The sequence below is a fragment of the Anabrus simplex genome, chromosome 1 (genome assembly GCF_040414725.1).
Source record: "Anabrus simplex isolate iqAnaSimp1 chromosome 1, ASM4041472v1, whole genome shotgun sequence".
Classification (NCBI taxonomy): Eukaryota; Metazoa; Arthropoda; class Insecta; order Orthoptera; family Tettigoniidae; genus Anabrus; species Anabrus simplex.
Window position 1 is genome coordinate 1,567,312,797 of NC_090265.1, and position 19,206 is coordinate 1,567,332,002.

A 19,206-nucleotide genomic window follows, 5' to 3' on the forward strand; every position below is an offset into this window, starting at 1 on the left:
ACCTGTTGGAATTGCGGCGAGCGTGGCCACCTGCGGAGGAACTGCCGTATGGAGGCGGTCCCTGATCAGGGAAACGAGTAAGGGTCGACAAGGAGAGGGGCTCGTCGGCACCGTCACTACTGTTCCATCGTTTCACGCTAAATGTGGTCACCGAGCGGAGCGACGACAGCTTGATCGCCGACAGGTGGCTCGGAGACAGGCCGTGCCGAGTTACGATAGACACCCCACCGCCCTTACCTGCCGCGAACGGTCTCAGGAGACACCATCCCTGTCTTGAAGGAGGTGCTACTTCAACTGAGGCTGGGACAACGACGCCTGCGAGTCTGGGCCTTCGTCGCCGCCATCACGGATGAGGTCATCCTGGGCCTAGACATGCTACAGAAATACGAGGCGACTGTCGGCGTGGGACGACGTGCATCGTGGCTTGGCAAACAAGAGGTAATGCTGCGACGCACAGGGACGCAACCTCGAGTAGCGCGGTTAACTTTGGCTAGCGACGAAGTGATACCAAGTGGAAAATTCTAAATTCCCATGGAGGGAATTATATATTTTTCACCAATGGAGCATGTCAAAAAAAGTCAAAAACATATCAGATATAAGGCTTTTCAGGCGTTTGCTCTATTAACCAGCGTTTCGTTTGAATAGCCTTATATCTGATATGTTCTTGACATGAAGTGATACCAGCCAACAACGAGGTGATGGCTACAGCACGGTTAGCGTGCTCGTGGAACCCGGTTCGCGGACCACTGATCAAGGACTCTACCTGGCCAGGACGCTCGTTCCGGCACGAAGCTGCGTGCCGGTACGAATATTGAATTCGACGTCGCGGGGGCAGAGGGTACCCAACGGGACCGAGCTTGGGACTTGTGAACCAGTCACGTGCCTCGTGCCAGTGGACGACGAAGACGCACAGACCCTGGAAGCAGTCGAAGGATTGGATAAGCTCCGGAAGATTATATCCGACGCCCGGAAACATTTCGAGGCGAGACAGCTCAGGGAGGTTAAGGAACTAATCCATTCGTTTCAGGACATTTTCACAGCTACCGGAGGTGACTACGGAAAGACGGACAGAGTGTACCATCGCATTAACACCGGCGACGCCACTCCAATCCGTCAGCCATCTCGTAGAGTAACCCTGGCGAAGAAGATGGAAATCGACGGGATGCTAGATGACATGAAGCAGCGGGGAGTCATCGAGGAGTCGAACAGCCCGTGGTCATCGCCAGTCGCCCTGGTGAAGAAAGAGAATGGTGAACTCCGTTTCTGCGTCGATTACCGATAGTTGAACGACGTCACGAACAAGGACTGTTTCCCGTTACCTCGGAGAGATGACATCCTGGACACGTTATCTGGAGCCCAGTGGTTTTTGACTTTGGACCTGAAGTCTGGATACTGGCAAGCAGCGCTCCATCGGGAAGAAAAGGAGAAGATAGCGTTCTTAACCGGCCAAGGGCTCTACCAGTTCACCGTGATGCTCTTCGGCCTCTCCAACGCGCCGGTGACTTTCGAGTGACTGATGGAGGCCGTGCTGAGAGGGCTAACTCACGACGCTTGCCTCGTGTACCTGGATGACATAATTATTGTGGGACGCACATTCAAAGAGCACATGGAGGACCTGCGGAAAGTGTTCAAGAGGCTACGTGGGGCTCACCTAAAGTTAAATTCCAGAAAATGCCAGCTGTTCCAGAAGGAGGTCCGCTATTTGGGCTACACTGTGTCATCGGAGGAAGTAGCCACGAATCCGGAGAAGTTAGAAGCTGTCAGGGACTGGCCGGTGCCGAAGGACAAGCGAGAACTAAGGAGTTTTCTCGGCCTTTGCACGTATTACCGCAGATTTATAGCTGGCTATGCAGACATCGCAAAGCCTCTTACATGGCCACCGAGGAGAGGAGGTCGTTCCAATGGTCAAGCGAGACGGAGGCTGCCTTCTGGAAGCTGAAGGACTCGCTGTGTACTGCACCCATCCTCGGATACCCCAAGCCTGGGGAGAAGTTCATCGTCGATACCGACGCCAGCGACGTGGAAATTGGTGGGGTACTGTCACGAGCGCAAGATGGCCAGGAGAAGGTGATCGCCTATTTCAGCAAGATGTTGTCAAAAGCTGAGAGAAGTTAGTGCGTGACGCATCGGAAATTGCTGGCCATCGTGAAGAACTTGGGGCACTTCCTCCGCCTGCGCACCGACCACTCCGCATTGACCTGGCTTCTAAGCTTCAGAAATCTGGAAGGACAGATAGCTCGCTGGGTACAACGCCTTCAGGAGTACGACTTCACCACCGAGTACCGAGGAGGAAAGAAGCACTGCAACGCCGACGCTCTCTCGAGAAGACCGCGCCCTGCGAACTGTACACACTGCCAGAAAGTGGAGAGACAGGCAGGCATCGTGGACGTCCGGGCCGTGAGGGCCACCGCCGCTGAAGGATGGGATCGAGACGCTCTCAGGAGGGAGCAGCTGAAGGACGACGGCATCGGACTGATCTTACGAGAAGTAGAGTTGGGGCAGAGGCCGGAATGGAAAGACATCCCCGAATGCAGTCCAACCTATAAGGCGTACTGGGCCCAGTGATCGTCTCTCATGGTTAGTGACGGGGTACTTACCCGCACGTGGGAATCACTCGACGGAAAGAAGCACATTGCACAGCTGATAATCCCCAGGAGCATGAGAAAAGAGGTGCTGACTGAGTTGCATGCAGGCGCTACTGCCAGCCACTTGGGAGTGAATAAGACACTAGTTCGTGCCCGACAGCGTTACTACTGAGTGCACTTGAGGAACGATGTTGAGAGGATGTGTCAGCTGTGTGACACCGGCACGGCAAGCCGGAGCCCACGTACCAGGAGTAGGGCCCAAATGATGCAGTACAACGTTGGAGCACCATTCGAGAGGATCGCCATTGATGTCACTGGACCATTCCCTGAATCTGACGCCGGGAACCGTTACATACTCCTGGCTATGGACTACTTCACAAAGGCCGGAGGCCTACGCCATCCTGAACCAAGAGGCATCGACAGTAGCCGACGTCTTGGTCAAGAATTTTTTCTGTCGATTCGGTATCCCGAGGGAACGTCATAGCGACCAAGGCAGAAACTTTGAGTCTAGGTTGATGCAAGAGGTTCTGCAATGCTTAGGAGTGTGGAAGACACGTACGATACCTCTCCACCTTCAGTCAGATGGTATGGTGGAGCGTTTTGTGATAACCGTCGAGGAGGACCTCAGGAAGGTGATTTCGGTATACCAGAAGGACTGGGAAGAGAGGGCCTTCTTCTTGATGGCCTATCGAGCGTCCACCCATGAGACGACAGGCATGACACCTGCCAATATGGTCTTCGGAAGGGAGCTCCGCCTTCCATGCGATCTAATCTTCGGGTCTGCACCAGACCAGCAGCAACCAGCGACAGACTATGCATGGGAGTTGGTGGATCGGCTCAACGACATCGACGATTATGCCCGACATCAGAGACTGGATGAAAGCCCACTACGACATGCTCGCGAACTCTACGGGTTTCCAGGAAGGTGACAGAGTGTGGCTGTACCGTCCGGTGTGGATGAAAGGGAAGTCACCGAAACTGCAGCCACAATGGGAAGGCCCATATACAATCATCACCAGGATCAACGACGTCGTCTACCGGATCCGGCGGCCTCCCCGAGGGAAGATGAAGGTTGTTTACCTCGATCGCTTGGCACCGTATCGTGGAGCAGCTCGGGACGAGCAGCCTTGAGAAGGGGGCAGTATAATGGTTATAGCGTCCATCATGCCAACTGGCAGTGGGCCCGGCCCGGCACCGTATAGGCCCAACACTTACGCTTCAATTGCGCCAATTACCAGCAGCACTTAAGTGCTAGGCCAGCCCCACTCGCTTCCGCCTGCGGTACCAGAACAGAGCAGTCTGGAAATGACTCCACAATTAATCTGGAGTGTTCCATCTCGCGAGGTTCCTGGATCCATCGAGCATCCGGACTATTCTACAAGGGCCAGCACGGGTATATAAGAGAGGAACGACCTGCCTGGAGTTAGTGAGAGTTAGACTGAGTTAGAAGTTGGTGTGGTTCAGTCGTGGGCGACTGCCAGTGTAGTGAAGTGTGTGAACTGCCGTGATTATCGGGCTAGTATTCTACAGTGCGGACTGTCAGCGAAGGAGAGAACGTGTAGCCGTGCGACACGGGACCTTGTGTGTGAGTGTAAAACTGTGTAGTGTGAGAACAAGTGAGAAACTAAGAGAGAGAGTGCGAACTGTGTGTGTGTGTTATGAGCAAAAGTTGTGTGTAGTCCTGTGTAGTTTAGTGCGTAGCTAATAAATCTTAGTATTGAAGCTACCAGTCTAGTGTTAATTGATCCTACTACCCCGCCAACTCGTTACAGTACTAAGTAAAGTAAACTCGTGTCCTCATCGTGTCCTCTTTTTTTAGGCACGCCCCTGATGGAGGTGAGCTTCATGTATCATTTTAAACATGTACCTGACTCCTGCCAATCTTAAATTTCTGGCAGTACCGGGAATCGAACCTGGGCCCCCGAGGATGACAGCTAATAGTGCCAACCGTTATGTTACAGAGGCGGACACAGTGCTAAGTAATATGGTCCTATTCTAACAGCTACAAAAATCAGAACCAGTCCACCGTGGTATAATGAAAACTGCAGGATGTAAACAAGTAGCTGAATGATCATTTCTCTCCTGCCAAACAAAGAGTTACAGCATTATTACTAGGTTCAAATCAGTACAATTATAGAGTTAAAGCGTGATTTACTATGCACATTCAATTCAAAACTTTGGGCAGATCAATCTATTCTGCAAATCCCTGGTGATCACTAGTCTTGAATCTAACAGGACAATGTTTTTAACCAGTTTCATAAACATGTGTTCATTATAGTCATCTTCACATTCTGCTTTTGCCAATTTGAAAACAGTATATATCGCACTGTTCTCTTGGAGAAGGAACAGTAATAATTTTATCAAAGGCTTGCAGACTGAACGCTGAAAGGTATAACGTTCTATAATGATAATGTATATGTGTTATAGTGGGTGCCTTTGTATCAGAATATAAAATATATTTGCCATTGCACCATAATGACCTTCATAAGTGGTATAGACATAGCTTTCTTCTCTAGCTGCTGTACTCTATACATTGTAAATGCAGATGATTGATTGGTTGATTAATTGATTTATTGACTAATTGATTAGGGGCTGTCTGGCCGAGGCGGTAAAGGCGAGCTCGGTAAGCCCGGAAGGACGTGGGTTCGAATCCCCGTCAGGAAGTCATAAAATTTAATAAACAGGATTTCAACTTCCGGAGTTGCGTATTGCCCTGACGTTCACTCAGCCTACACCAAAAATGAGTACCAGGTTAATTCCTGGGAAGCAAAGGCGGTCGGGCGTATAGCTAACCACTCTACCCCATCACGTGCCGAGGTTACGAATGGTGGAAGCCTTTACCTTCCTCCCCTCCAAGGGCTTTCATGGCCTGTGCAGAGATGACTTATGATTGATTGATTGATTGATTGATTGATTGATTGATTGATTGATTGATTGATTGATTGATTGATTGATTGATTGATTGATTGAACAGACCTGTACAGAATTGGACACTAACCTCTTACATGAAGAATTCTAGATTTATCATTATGTTAATGATCTTTCTTTGATTATGAACTTTTGAGTATAAACGTACTTTTCTGAAATACATCTGTCTTTGTCAAAAGAATTATTATATCCAAAGAAAAGTAAGCATTAGCTGCAAAGACACTAATATATTTGATTGCTTGGCCTTTGCGGATGATGCATTGATCTTTGCAGACAAACTCCCATCAGCAGTGAAACAAATAGAAGCACTAAAAGATGTAGCTCCTAAGACCTACTTGAAGATCTCATTGGAAAATGTACCAGTTATATACTGCGTGAATTTATTATTTTTTTAAAATCTGTGTCTTTGTACTGCACAGCACCCTATGGAAGGACTGGCTCTTTAGTTCTCATGCCTGGTGCCAGAAACAAGCCTTGTTTTTGGTGTTCTGGCAATTGTCAGAAGTTGTGAGAACATTTCACCCTTGTGGTAAAAATATGCAAAGTCTGCTCCAGTAAAATCCTGCGCATGATTGTTCACTGCCTTCTGTTGTTCTAGAAGAGGTTGCATGCAAACTGGGGGCGGGGGGTATATTCTAAGACGCAACGCTAGTGTCATTAATCAGCTGGAGTGGATATCATTCATTCAAGCTCTTGCCCCAAAGGGGAGTCGGGCCTGATGGGGATAAGGTAAATTTTATTTTCATTATTATGTCTGAAATTAACTTGTTTTACTCTCAAGAACTTTGCGGGGCAGTCTCGCATGTCCAATGAATGAATTTTATTTTTAAATAAAAGAACACTTTTCAGCACTACCATGCTTTATTTCAGGGGCTCACATATTACTTTAAAATAACTCGTGTTACTTTAATTTTTGTTGTTTGCCTGTCTCAAGTAGAATGGAACTAGCCCACTGCAATAAGGGAATCTTCAATTCCGAAATAGACCATTAATTACATGGTCCAGTCCTTAAAATCCCATTGATGTCCGTTAGCTTACTTTTGTTTTCTAATTTGCTACTGTTTGCCCGTTGTTTTCAAAATGTTAAATTCCTTTGATATCACTTTTAAACTTGACGGTGTTTATTTGGTTCATGGAACATCACTCGGATTCTCAGGGCAGGATCACAAACCCAAGTGTCTGTGCACACTCCCACAGTAAATATGGTTAACTAGCAAGATACCCGTGCTTCGCTACGGTATTATACTGAAATTTACAATTGAATGCTTATTGTTTTAGATATATAATCCGCCGAAATTCGCGATCTGACTCGTTTTCTACGATAATCCACCAAAATTCCCGATCTGACTCGTTTTCTATTAGATTACGGCACGTTTCCTCCCATTTTTCAATCTTCCTTTCCAGGAATCAATTTCGTACTTCCCGGCTAGGCTCAGGTATTCCTCCCGGTCAGTTGGGTCCGTAAATCTTTGCCATCTTTTCCTATAATCATTTTAATATGTATAAAATCCTTCAGAAGATCAGGCGTGGTGTCATATTGGGTGCTTTGGCGGCACTGAACCCGCGGCCGGACTGCATTCTTAGTCATTACCCGTCCAGGAGCCGTTTCCAGCGCGGTCCGCACATTTGACGACGGTCCGGAACATTATTATTATTATTATTATTATTATTATTATTATTATTATTATTATTATGTGTTGCTGGAATGGCTGATGACAGGGAAAACCGGAGTATCCGGAGAAAAACCTGTCCCGCCTCCGTTTTTTCCAGCACGAATGTCACATGGAGTGACCGGGATTTGAACCACGGAACCCAGCAGTGAGAGGCCGGCGCGCTGCCGCCTGAGCAACGGAGAATACTTATAAGTACATTAAGAACAGTAAAATCAATAGGTCTCAACTCCTTCTACACCCCACCGCCGTTAAGTTTATTTACCGCCACCCCTCCCCCCCAAACAAAAAAATTAAAAGAAGGCTTGTTTCTTTATGTTTAAAGGTGATTCCAAACACCAATGTTCATGTCTATTGCCTTCAGTTTTGAGATATAAGTATCCCCATAAAAATAATTTACTTTTTTCACTTCATTTCACACTACTCCCCCCCCCCCCCCTAAGTGAATTTTCCCGCAAAAAATACTTGTTTCTTTAATAGTAAAAGATCTTCTAAATACCAATTATCACGACTCTAACTTCTTCAGTTTTTGATTTCTGTGTCCTCATGAAAGGAATTCAACTCCTTTTCACTCCCCCCCCCCCCCAAGATGGTTTTTCTTTGTTTTAAAGGAGAACCAAATACCAATTTTCACGTCTGTAACAACTTTAGTTTTTATTAGATGTATGCATTCTCATACAATTAAGTCAATTAAATCTTCAATTCTTTAACCCCCCCCCTTTCATTGGATTTTCCGAGAATACGTCTTTCTTTACTTTTAAAGCAGATTACAAATATCAAATTTCACGTCTGTAATATCTTCATTTTTGAGATATCAGTAGCCTAATTAAAAGAATTCAACACCATTTTCAGTCACTTTTACCCACCCCCACCACCAAAGTGGTATTTCCGAAAACTAAAAATACACGATTCGTTATGTTTAATAGAGATAAAAAATACCATTTTTCACTTCTGTAACATGTTAAGTTTTTTTAGATATACTGTAAAAATTCTCATTTTAAAATTTCACCCCTTTTGAGTTCCCCTTAAGTGTAGTTTCCAAAAACAAATCACCTATGTTTCCTTACATTTACAGGAGATTCCAAACACCCACTTTTTACGTCTGTAACATTTTACGTTTCCAAGATATTCTGTAGATATAGTCTTTCAAAAAATTCACCCCAATTTGTCACTCCTGTTGAACAGACCATTAATTGGATTTTCCAAAAACTAAAAAATACGTGTTTCTTTATTTTTAAAGGAGGTCCCATATACAAATTTTCAGTTCTGTAATATCTTCAGGTTCTGAAATATAAGTATCCTCATTAAAGGCATTCAACCCATTTTTCACCCTATTAGGATTTACAGGAAACAAAAAAATACGTGTTCCTTTATTTTTAGAGGAGATTCTAACTACCAATTTTTACATCTGTAAATTTTAAAGTTTTAAGATGTAGACACACTCATTTTAAAAAATTCACCCCCCTTTTCACCCCCCAATATTTGGATTTTACAAAAACGAAAAAATACGTGTTTCTTTACTTTTAAAGTAGATACAAAATACCAATTTTCAGGTCTGTAATATCTTCAGGTTCTGAAATATAAGTAGCCTCATTAAAGCCATTCAACCCATTATTCACCCTTTTACACCCTTCCTATTGGGATTTTCCGAAAACAAAAAAATAAGTGTTTCTTTATTTTTAATAAAGATTCTAAATACCAAATTTTACATCTGAAAACTTTAAAAGTTTGGAGATATAGATTCACTCATTTTAAAAATTCACCCCCTTTTCACCCTCCCATTAATTGGATTTTCCAAAAACAAAAAATACGTGTTTCTTTATTTTTAAAAGAGATCAAAAGTACCAATTTTCAGGTCTGTAATATCTTCAGTTTCTGAGATATACGTACCGGTATCCTGATTAAAGGCATTCAACCCATTTTTCCCCATTTTCACCCTTTTTCACCCCTCCTATTGGGATTTTCTGAAAACAAAAAAATACGTGTTTCCTTATTTTTAAATAAGATTCTAAATACCAATTTTCACATCTGTAAACGTTTAAAGTTTTGAGATATAGATACACTCATTTTAAAATTTCACTTCCCTTTTCACCCCCTTAGCGAAGGAATATCCAAAAATCCTCTCTTAGCGAGCACCTACATCTTAATATGAATATATCCCCAAAATTTCATTTCTTTATGTCCAGTAGTTTTGGCTCGGCGATGATGAATCAGTCAGTCAGTCAGTCAGGACAAGTTATTTTATATATATAGATTTAAGAATTTTGTGTGTCATGACTTCGTGTATTTTAACAGTAGACAAAGATACTTGTGTGGCACTCTATGGATTTTATATTGTGCTAGGAAAACTTCCTTCAAACCTTTTTGATTTTTCTTCTTACAGTATATGCTCACCTATTTACTTATTAACAAAACTCTAATTAAATTTTGTACTTATAATTTCTGTGGTAATTTCACGGTGATGTTGTCTTTGTAAAAATGTCTAATTATATGAGTTTCTGGATTTCCATGCCTTCAAAACTTAATCGCTCAGTCTGGTAGATATTGGGGTCTCTTAGGCTGAGTAGCGAAATGCCGTAGACGTGTTACTGAGCCTTGTCATCTTTGTCCATCCATGTTGTTGTTGTATATAGTTACTAGTTAGTTGTATCTTTGTTTGATTTTAGGGGCCTTTCATAGGCACATTAGAAGACTTCAGGATTTCAGGTGCTAAGAGTTTATCGCTCTCCTGGGAGCACAATTTTGATCCTTGAAGGTAGTCTCATGTCTAGAGATAAAGATAAGTTGTATTGAAGGTGTCTTTCCTTTTATTAATTTGTTACTTCTTGATCTTCCATTGTTGGATGAGCTTGTGAATGGTCGGCTGTTGCGAGTACTCTTGCATTATCATAGTGATAAAGTAGTTAAAACCTACTGAAATTGTTTAATTTTGTGTGTGCGTGTTCCATTTAGTGCTATTTATATACTGGTATATAGTGCTTGTTGGTAGAGATTGGGAGTAGTGATATGTATTTGAATTTTATAACAAGCAGTTCAGTTGGTGTTCAGTAGATTACGTTTTCTAGGTTAAGTAGGTGTACCTTGTTTCGAATTTAGGTTTAGGAAATACTTTAGGTAATAATATTAACTTTCAAAATTATTTTTAAATACCTGTAGGTTTGTTGGTATGATACAAAGGCAGATTATCATAAGGAGTTGTAACCTCCGCAGCTTTTCCGGTATTTTGTACAGATATCTGTTCAAACTATCTTGAAAGTAATAATTTATTCAATTGAATAACATGATATGCCTGTAGACTTCAATTTAAAAGGAGGTTAAAGAGAATACATGCTATTTCACTGGATAATTACTCAACAGTCTTTGGATTGTTGACGAATGTTGCTGCATTCCGATGAGATTAAAGAGTACATACACATGGTAGTTGTGTAATTAAATATAAAATTCAGCTGATTACTGTATTCCGATAAATGGTAGTCTACGTTCCCAGCATACTTTGTACTTTGCACCTTCATTTATTCATCGAGTAAAAGTTAATAATCAAATTCCTATATCCCAATAATATGGCAGTTCAAGCCCACGGCATAGTTTTGACAGAAATTACTGTCGACAATCTCTTATTTTTCAGCATTTAAGGACACGTTCATTCTCCGTCCCATGTAATAGGAAAAAGTAATCTACAAGCTGTAAAAATCATATAGCCACTTTTTAGTTGAGAATTGTAGTGTAGATATGGTATATCTAGATAGTACCATATCTTGCCTGATATATTCGTGTGTATCTATTAGAACATAGTAAGATAAAATAGTACTAATAATAATCTGTCCACGCATTTAGCTTTGTTGGTAACCTTTGAGTAGTTTTTGCATATTTCAAACTTGCAATTTTCATTTCTGTTTGTGCTTAGTAGTAACATATTGTAATTAGGATATGTCTGAACGTAGTTTAAAATTACTGTAATGTACTGTAGTATACAAGTAATATCTTATCAGAAATTAGCATGCTTATTATATTATTGTAAAAGATTTGTGTCGTATGGTAGAGGTATCCGTAGAAACTCTCTTAATATAATTTTGTTGTTGTAATTAGGATAAGCTTAACTGCACTTCAGAATTGTGTAATTCTTGTGTATTATTTTTGGTACTCAGTAATTAATGGCAGTTTTTATCCTGTTAGGATGCTGTAGGTTAAAATAGAGTACGACTAAGTAGTATTGTAGTGTAATAGTATCTTACTTTATAGTCGTGTGATATATGTGTACTTTCCTAGACAATATTCCTTTCCTTTCTTGCACATAGCAAGTTATTTTATTTTACTTTTCATTTTTCCATAAAGAAAGGCTAAGGAGTGCAAGCGTAGGAACTGTGGGCGTGGCCAAGCATTACATAGTATGAGGGAGGAGTTGGAGAGTTAGAGGGAGATAATTAGGATTCTCTCAGAAGACAGGGAGGAAGGTAGGCCTCCCTCAAACAATGTACAGGATACAGCAGGTGTAAAAGAGCGATGGAAAGGAAAGGAGGGAATTGTTGCTGAAAAGTGTGGAAGTTAGAGGAAGGGAAAAGGTAAGAAAGAGAAATGTAGAGGAGAGGATAGGAAAAGACAGGTGGAACAGGGCCATGGGAGAAAAGGGAGGAAGAGATAGATTCTGCAACTGTCAGGAAAGATAGGGCTGACCAGGAGGGGAGGGGATCAAATGAGGTGGGTAGGGTTGAGGCTCTGGTCATGGGGGATTCCATCGCTAGACATGTGGAGAACGTGTGTGGAGGAAAGGGAACCAGGCTAAAGTGTTATCCAGGAATTAGGTTGAGGTAGATGTTAGGAAAGTAGAAGAGCAGGAGGAGGGGAAGGAGAAGATGGTAGTGTTTCACATTGGTACCAACAATGTAAGGCAAGCAGGTGTAAGTACCAATATATTTGGGAATGTGTGGGATCTGGTATATGCAGTACGGGTGAAGTTTAAGCAAGCAGAGATTATCAGTGGAATACTGTGCAGGAGAGATACTGACTGGAGGGTGATTGGGGATTTAAATGAGACTGAAGGAGAAGTATTTCCGCAACCATAATTGGTCTTCAGGAAGGATAGAACCTGGACGTCTGGAGGGAGTGTTCTCCTGGCTATACGACCGGAACCGGGAGAGTTGGCCGTGCGCGTAGAGGCGCGCGGCTGTGAGCTTGCATCCGGGAGATCGTGGGTTCGAGCCCCACGATCGGCAGCCCTGAAGATGGTTTTCCGTGGTTTCCCATTTTCACACCAGGCAAATGCTGGGGCTGTACCTTAATTAAGGCTACGGCCGCTTCCTTCCAACTCCTAGGCCTTTCCTGTCCCATCGTCGCCATAAGACCTATCTGTGTCAGTGCGACGTAAAGCAACTAGCAATATATATATATACGACTGGAACTACAGCCAATCCGACTAGGATACTTGGAGACAGACAGTGAAGCTCTATGGGTGGAGGTGACAGGTAGGGGCAATAAATTCTTGATAGGTAGCAAATATTGGGCTCCAAAATCCAAGCCCTGTATAAATGAAGGATTATGGGAATCCCTAAGACTAATGCAACTCATTCAGCACAAGTACAATGCCGTCTACCTCACAGGCGACTTTAACCTGGATATAATTTGGACCCGTGATTCCGCTCCCATCCCTGGAAATCCATTAACAGACACGTTCCTAACAGCGTTCTACGATCTCTTTCTAGAACAGCTTGTTTTAGAAGCAACACGTATCACCAAAACATCCTGTTCTATATTAGATCTATTTCTCACCAATCATCCCTCCTCAGTATCTCGAGCTGAAGTCATACCCGGCTTCAGTGATCACCACGCCATTCAAGCGACTCTAACTACCCTAGATTGCAGAAAACCTGTCAAACACAAATCCAGGCCACAATATAACTTCAGGAAAGCTGACTGGAAATCCCTCTCCACCTTACTACTGAATCACCTACCTACTCCAACCTCCTTATCAACCTGTGACGTAGACTCTTTGTGGCTCACCTGGAAAAATACATTTTTCTGGTGCATTGACCAAACTATACAAATGCACTTTAAAAAGAGAGAAGAAAGCTCCGTGGATTACGAAAGAACTTTTGAAGTTAATACGGAAACGGAACAATCTATACAAAAAGTGAAAACAGTGTCAAGCGGAACAAACATGGGAAAAGTACAAATCCGCATGGAAAGACACTACAAATAGGATCAAGGAGGCTTACGATCAGTATATTCATAAGGCTTGCTCAGATACCAAAGAGCAGTGGAAGCTACTGAAAAGGAACTGTGGCAGCGCTGCACCAAGCTCCTTTCAAGCTAACGGGAAATCCATCTCCACACCCGCAGACATTGCCTCAGCCTTCAGTGAAAAATTTAAAGAGAATTTCTCCCAGGCACAATCAGCTAGGGACATGTATATAACCAAGACACCCATACTGCAACTCCCTCTCACCAGCCTCAACTTCTCGGAACTTGAGGTACTAGCAAGTTTGAATAGGATTCGATCCCATGCGGCGAGCGGCCCTGATGAAATGCCCAGCCATATACTCTGTGACTGCGCTGAGTCAGTGGCACCATCTCTCTGCGAACTATTCAACCAGTCGCTTCACTGCCTCAAGATTGGAAGTGTGCTGATGTAGTTCTGATTTTCAAGAAAGGGGACAAAGCACTCATTGACAACTATCAGCCAGTGTCTCTCACATTCCACGCATGTAAATGTATGACACGACTGGTAGCTTCTAATATATGGGAATACTTCCGGGAAGGCAATCTGCTAAGTGAAAGCCAGCACGGTTTTCTTCCAGGAAGATCCTGTAATACTTTATTAAAAAAGGTTGTTGATGAGTGGCAGTTCTCTCTGGAGAAATCTAAAATTGTTCACGTAAACTGTGTGGCTATGGACTGGGCTAAAGCTTTTGACCATATCCCTCATGAACGACTTTTGTTAAAATTAAAGACAGGTGAATGTTAGGGGAAGTGTACTGGCATGGTTGCGGTCATTTCTCGAGGGTCGAACTCAACGTGTTGTGTTTGATGGAGTTCGATCATTGACTGTTAAAGTAACCTCAGGAGTATATCAAGGCACCATCCTGGGACCTTTAATTTTTAATGCATTTGTCTCTCATTTACCTAAATGTGTGACTTCAACAATAGCCCAGTACGCTGATGACACGGTAATGAACAGGGATATACAATGTGTAGAAGATTGAAGTTACAGTCGGACTTGGACACTATAGTGGTGTGGTGTTACATCAACGGTCTCAAAATTAATGCTGGAAAATGTAAATACATTAGGTTAAGTAGGTCTCGACACCCAGTAGAATGTACACTGACTGACAGAGCAAATGCAACACCAAGAAGGAGTGGTCAGAACTTTATGCCAATTGCAGGGTAGACTGACGTCACTGAGGTATGCTCATGATGTGAAATGCGCCGCTGTGCTGCGCACGTAGCGAACGATAAATGGGACACGGCGTTGGCGAATGGCCCACTTCGTACCGTGATTTCTCAGCCGACAGTCATTGTAGAACGTGTTGTCGTGTGCCACAGGACACGTGTATAGCTAAGAATGCCAGGCCGCCGTCAACGGAGGCATTTCCAGCAGACAGACAACTTTACGAGGGGTATGGTGATCGGGCTGAGAAGGGCAGGTTGGTCGCTTCGTCAAATCGCAGCCGATACCCATAGGGATGTGTCCACGGTGCAGCGCCTGTGGCGAAGATGGTTGGCGCAGGGACATGTGGCACGTGCGAGGGGTCCAGGCGCAGCCCGAGTGATGTCAGCACGCGAGGAACGGCGCATCCGCCGCCAAGCGGTGGCAGCCCCGCACTCCACGTCAACCGCCATTCTTCAGCATGTGCAAGACACCCTGGCTGCTCTAATATCGACCAGAACAATTTCCCGTCGATTGGTTGAAGGAGGCCTGCACTCCCGGCGTCCGCTCAGAAGACTACCATTGACTCCACAGCATAGACGTGCACGCCTGGCATGGTGCCGGGCTAGAGCGACTTGGATCAGGGAATGGCGGAACGTCGTGTTCTCCGATGAGTCACGCTTCTGTTCTGTCAGTGATAGTCACCGCAGACGAGTGTGGCGTCGGTGTGGAGAAAGGTCAAATCCGGCAGTAACTGTGGAGCGCCCTGCCGCTAGACAACGCGGCATCATGGTTTGGGGCGCTATTGCGTATGATTCCACGTCACCTCTAGTGCGTATTCAAGGCACGTTAAATGCCCACCGCTACGTGCAGCATGTGCTGCGGCCGGTGGCACTCCCGTACCTTCAGAGGCTGCCCAATGCTCTGTTTCAGCAGGATAATGCCCGCCCACACACTGCTCGTATCTCCCAACAGGCTCTACGAGGTGTACAGATGCTTCCGTGGCCAGCGTACTCTCCGGATCTCTCACCAATCGAACACGTGTGGGATCTCATTGGACGCCGTTTGCAAACTCTGCCCCAGCCTCGTACGGACGACCAACTGTGGCAAATGGTTGACAGAGAATGGAGAACCATCCCTCAGGACACCATCCGCACTCTTATTGACTCTGTACCTCGGCGTGTTTCTGCGTGCATCGCCGCTCGCGGTGGTCCTACATCCTACTGAGTCGATGCCGTGCGCATTGTGTAACCTGCATATCGGTTTGAAATAAACATCAATTATTCGTCCGTGCCGTCTCTGTTTTTCCCCCAACTTTCATCCCTTTCGTACCACTCCTTCTTGGTGTTGCATTTGCTCTGTCAGTCAGTGTATGTATAACATTAATAATGTAGATATTGAGTGAGTTAAAACCATGCATTTGTTACGAATAACCATTTCTAAACAACTAAAATGGAACATACAAACAGAGGAAGTTAGATCCAAAACTGCCAGGATGCTCGGTTTTATGCACAGAAGCCTCCCTGGGTGCAAGTCGAATGCTATACGGGCGGCTTATCTGACACTAGTGAGACCTATACTTACGTATGGTCTACCTGCCTGGCACCCTACCACTGCAGCTAATCTTCACAAACTACAAGGAATCCAATGTCACGCTGAATTGCTAATTAACAAGAACAGCTGCCTTTCTTCCCTCCCGTCAATCGCCTCCTTGTGTAAACAAAGCGACATCATCTTCTTACACAAGTCCCTCACAGGGGCCATTCACCTTTCACCATCCTCTTGACTCTCCTTATCCTACAGCTCCATCCGCAGAGGCAAAGGGGTGTGTCTTATACCTCACTTTGTGCGAACTGAGTCCTACAAACTAGGTTTTGCTCGTTAAGCGCGGCTTTGGAACAATCAACCCGCCAACATTAAATGTAGAAATGTAAATATAGTTAAATGTTATGTTAGGAAGCATATACGGTGAGAAAATGCATGTGAATATGTGGAAGAATGAACGAGGGAGTGAAATGTTGTATAAATGAGAAATATGTATATATTAGGCTATATTTTGTTACTTTACCTGTAAATAGTGTTTATGAGTTTTAGTTTAGGATTTAGGTAATCATTTCAAAGGTAAGGGGGCACTATGTGTAGGGGGGCTTGTCCTTTTCCCCTAGCATTCCATAAATACTGTAAAGGTTTATGGTAAATAAATAATGAATGAATGAAAATATTTTAGAATGAATGAATGAATATATTTTAGAATGAATGAATGAATGAATTTATTTTAGAATGATACTTTGCTAAGTAAGAATATTTCCTCAATATTACTGCTACGGTATTTTAAATGGTCATTGAGGAAAACTTACTCTTCTTTGCGTAACAACCTGAGTAGCACCCTGGAACCCTGTAACAAGAATAGCAAATCTACTATCATTTATCACTAATAAGCATCATATAAAATGGTAAAGTATGAAAGGTCATACTAAAATGAATGAGCAGAAATTATAAACTATTATGCTATATTAAATAAAAATCCTTTACTTTTGCAAACAATTTGAATATATTTTCCCCAAAAGATTGAATATTCGTAAGGCAGAATTCTGCTCCAGTTATTCAAGGAAATAATAATAATAATAATAATAATAATAATAATAATAATAATAATAATAATAATAACTGGAGTGTGCATGGTAGGAGGGGGAGTATTCATTCTGGTGAAAGAAGAATTTGTAAGCTACGAAAATGTTAAGGATGAAAAACATGAAATTCTGGGTGTAAGGCTCATCTCTAAAGATAATAGGCAACTTGATGTCTTTGGAGTGTACAGACCGGGAAAGGGTAGCGCTGAAGCTGATTCAGAATTATTTGATAAGATAATCAGCTATGTTGGAAATGATATGGAAAGGAATGTGATAGTAGCAGGTGATCTCAATTTACCAAATGTCAATTGGGAAGGTAATGCGAATGACAGGAAGCATGAACAACAAATGGCAAATAAGTTAATATGGGAAGGGCACGTGATTCAGAAAGTGATGGAACTAACAAGAGGGAAGAATATTTTGGACGTGGCGCTGATAAAACCAGATGAGCTATATAGAGAAACCGAAGTAATAGACGGTATTAGTGATCACGAAGCTGTTTTTGTCGTAGTTAAAGAAGGTAAAGAAAGGAAGGTATTAAAATTAGGACTATTAGGCAGTACCATATGGCTAATAAAAAAAGCATGAGGGGGTTTTTAAAAAGTAACTATGATCGCTGGAAAATGGTAAATAAAAATGTAAACCGACTCTGGGATGGGTTTTAAAGCAATTGTTAAGGAATGTGAAAATAGGTTTGTTCCTTTAAAGGAGGTAAGGAATGGTAAAGATCCACTATATTATAACACAGAAGTAAAGAGATTAAGAAGGAGGTGCAGGTTGGAATGAAATAGAGTTAGAAATGGTTATGGAAGTAAGGAGAAATTGAAGGAACTTACTAGTAAATTGAATCTAGCAAAGAAGTCAGCTAAGGATAACATGATGGCAAGCATAATTGGTGGTCATACAAATTTTAGTGAAAAATGGGAGAGGATGCATAGGTACTTTAAGGCAGAAACAGGTTCAAAGAAGGACAGTCCAGGAATCATTAATGAACAAGGGGAGTGTGTATGCAAGGATCTTCAAAAGGCAGAAGTATTCAGTAAGCAGTGTGTAAAGATTGTTGGTTACAAGGATAATGTCCAGATAGGGGAGATGAGTAATACTAAAGAAGTATTCAAATTTGCCTATGATGACAATGACATTTACAGTAAGATACAAAAGATGAAAACTAGAAAAGCAGTTGGAATTGATAAGATTTCTAGGGACACACTAAAGGCAATGGGTTGGGATATAGTACCATATCTGAAATACTTATTTGATTATTGTTTGGTTGAAGGAGCTATACCAAATGAATGGAGAGTTGCTATGTAGCCCCTGTGTATAAAGGAAAGGGTAATAGACATAAAGCTGAAAATTACAGGCCAGTCAGTTTGAAATCAATCAATCAATACAATATGATCTGCATTTAGGGCAGTCGCCCAGGTAGCAGATTCCCTATCTGTTGTTTTCCTAGCCTTTTCCTAAATGATTTCAAACAAATAGGAAAATTATTGATCATTTCCCTTGGTAAGTTATTCCAATCCCCAACTCCCCTTCCTATAAATGAATATTTGCCCCAGTTTGACCACTTGAATTCCAACTTTATCTTCATATTGTGATCTTTCCTACTTTTATAAACGCCACTCAAACTTATACATCTACTAATGTCATTCCATGCCATCTCTCCGCTCACACCTCGTAAGCTGACAGTAAGTTTTGGGAAAGCATTCTTTCTGATTATATTAGACATGTTTGCAAAATTAATAACTGGTTTGACAGAAGGCAGTTTGGGTTTAGAAAATGTCATTCCACTGAAGCTCAGCTTGTAGGATTTCAGCAAGATATAGCAGATATCCTGGATTCAGGAGGCCAAATGGACTGTATTGCGATTGATCTATCTAAGGCATTTCATAGGGTAGATCATGGAAGACTACTGGGAAAAATGAGTGCTACTGGACTAGAAAAAAGAGTGACTGAGTGGGTTGCTATATTTCTAGAAAATAGAACTCAGAGAATTAGAGTAGGCAAAGCTTTATCTGACCCTGTAATAATTA

The 19,206-nt window shown here is 42.8% G+C and overlaps 1 protein-coding gene across 1 annotated transcript in view; it reads right to left on the reverse strand.

Annotated features, from left to right (window-relative positions):
* Window positions 1–16,856: 16,856 nt before the first annotated feature.
* LOC136880897 (cytosolic phospholipase A2) overlaps window positions 16,857–19,206 on the reverse strand; it is a 421,785-nt gene continuing 419,435 nt past the window's right edge. Inside the window, exon 7 of the mRNA XM_067153430.2 lies at window positions 16,857–16,938. Coding sequence (XP_067009531.2) covers window positions 16,897–16,938 — 42 coding nt within the window. The 3' untranslated portion in view covers window positions 16,857–16,896. The remainder of the gene's footprint in view (window positions 16,939–19,206) is intronic.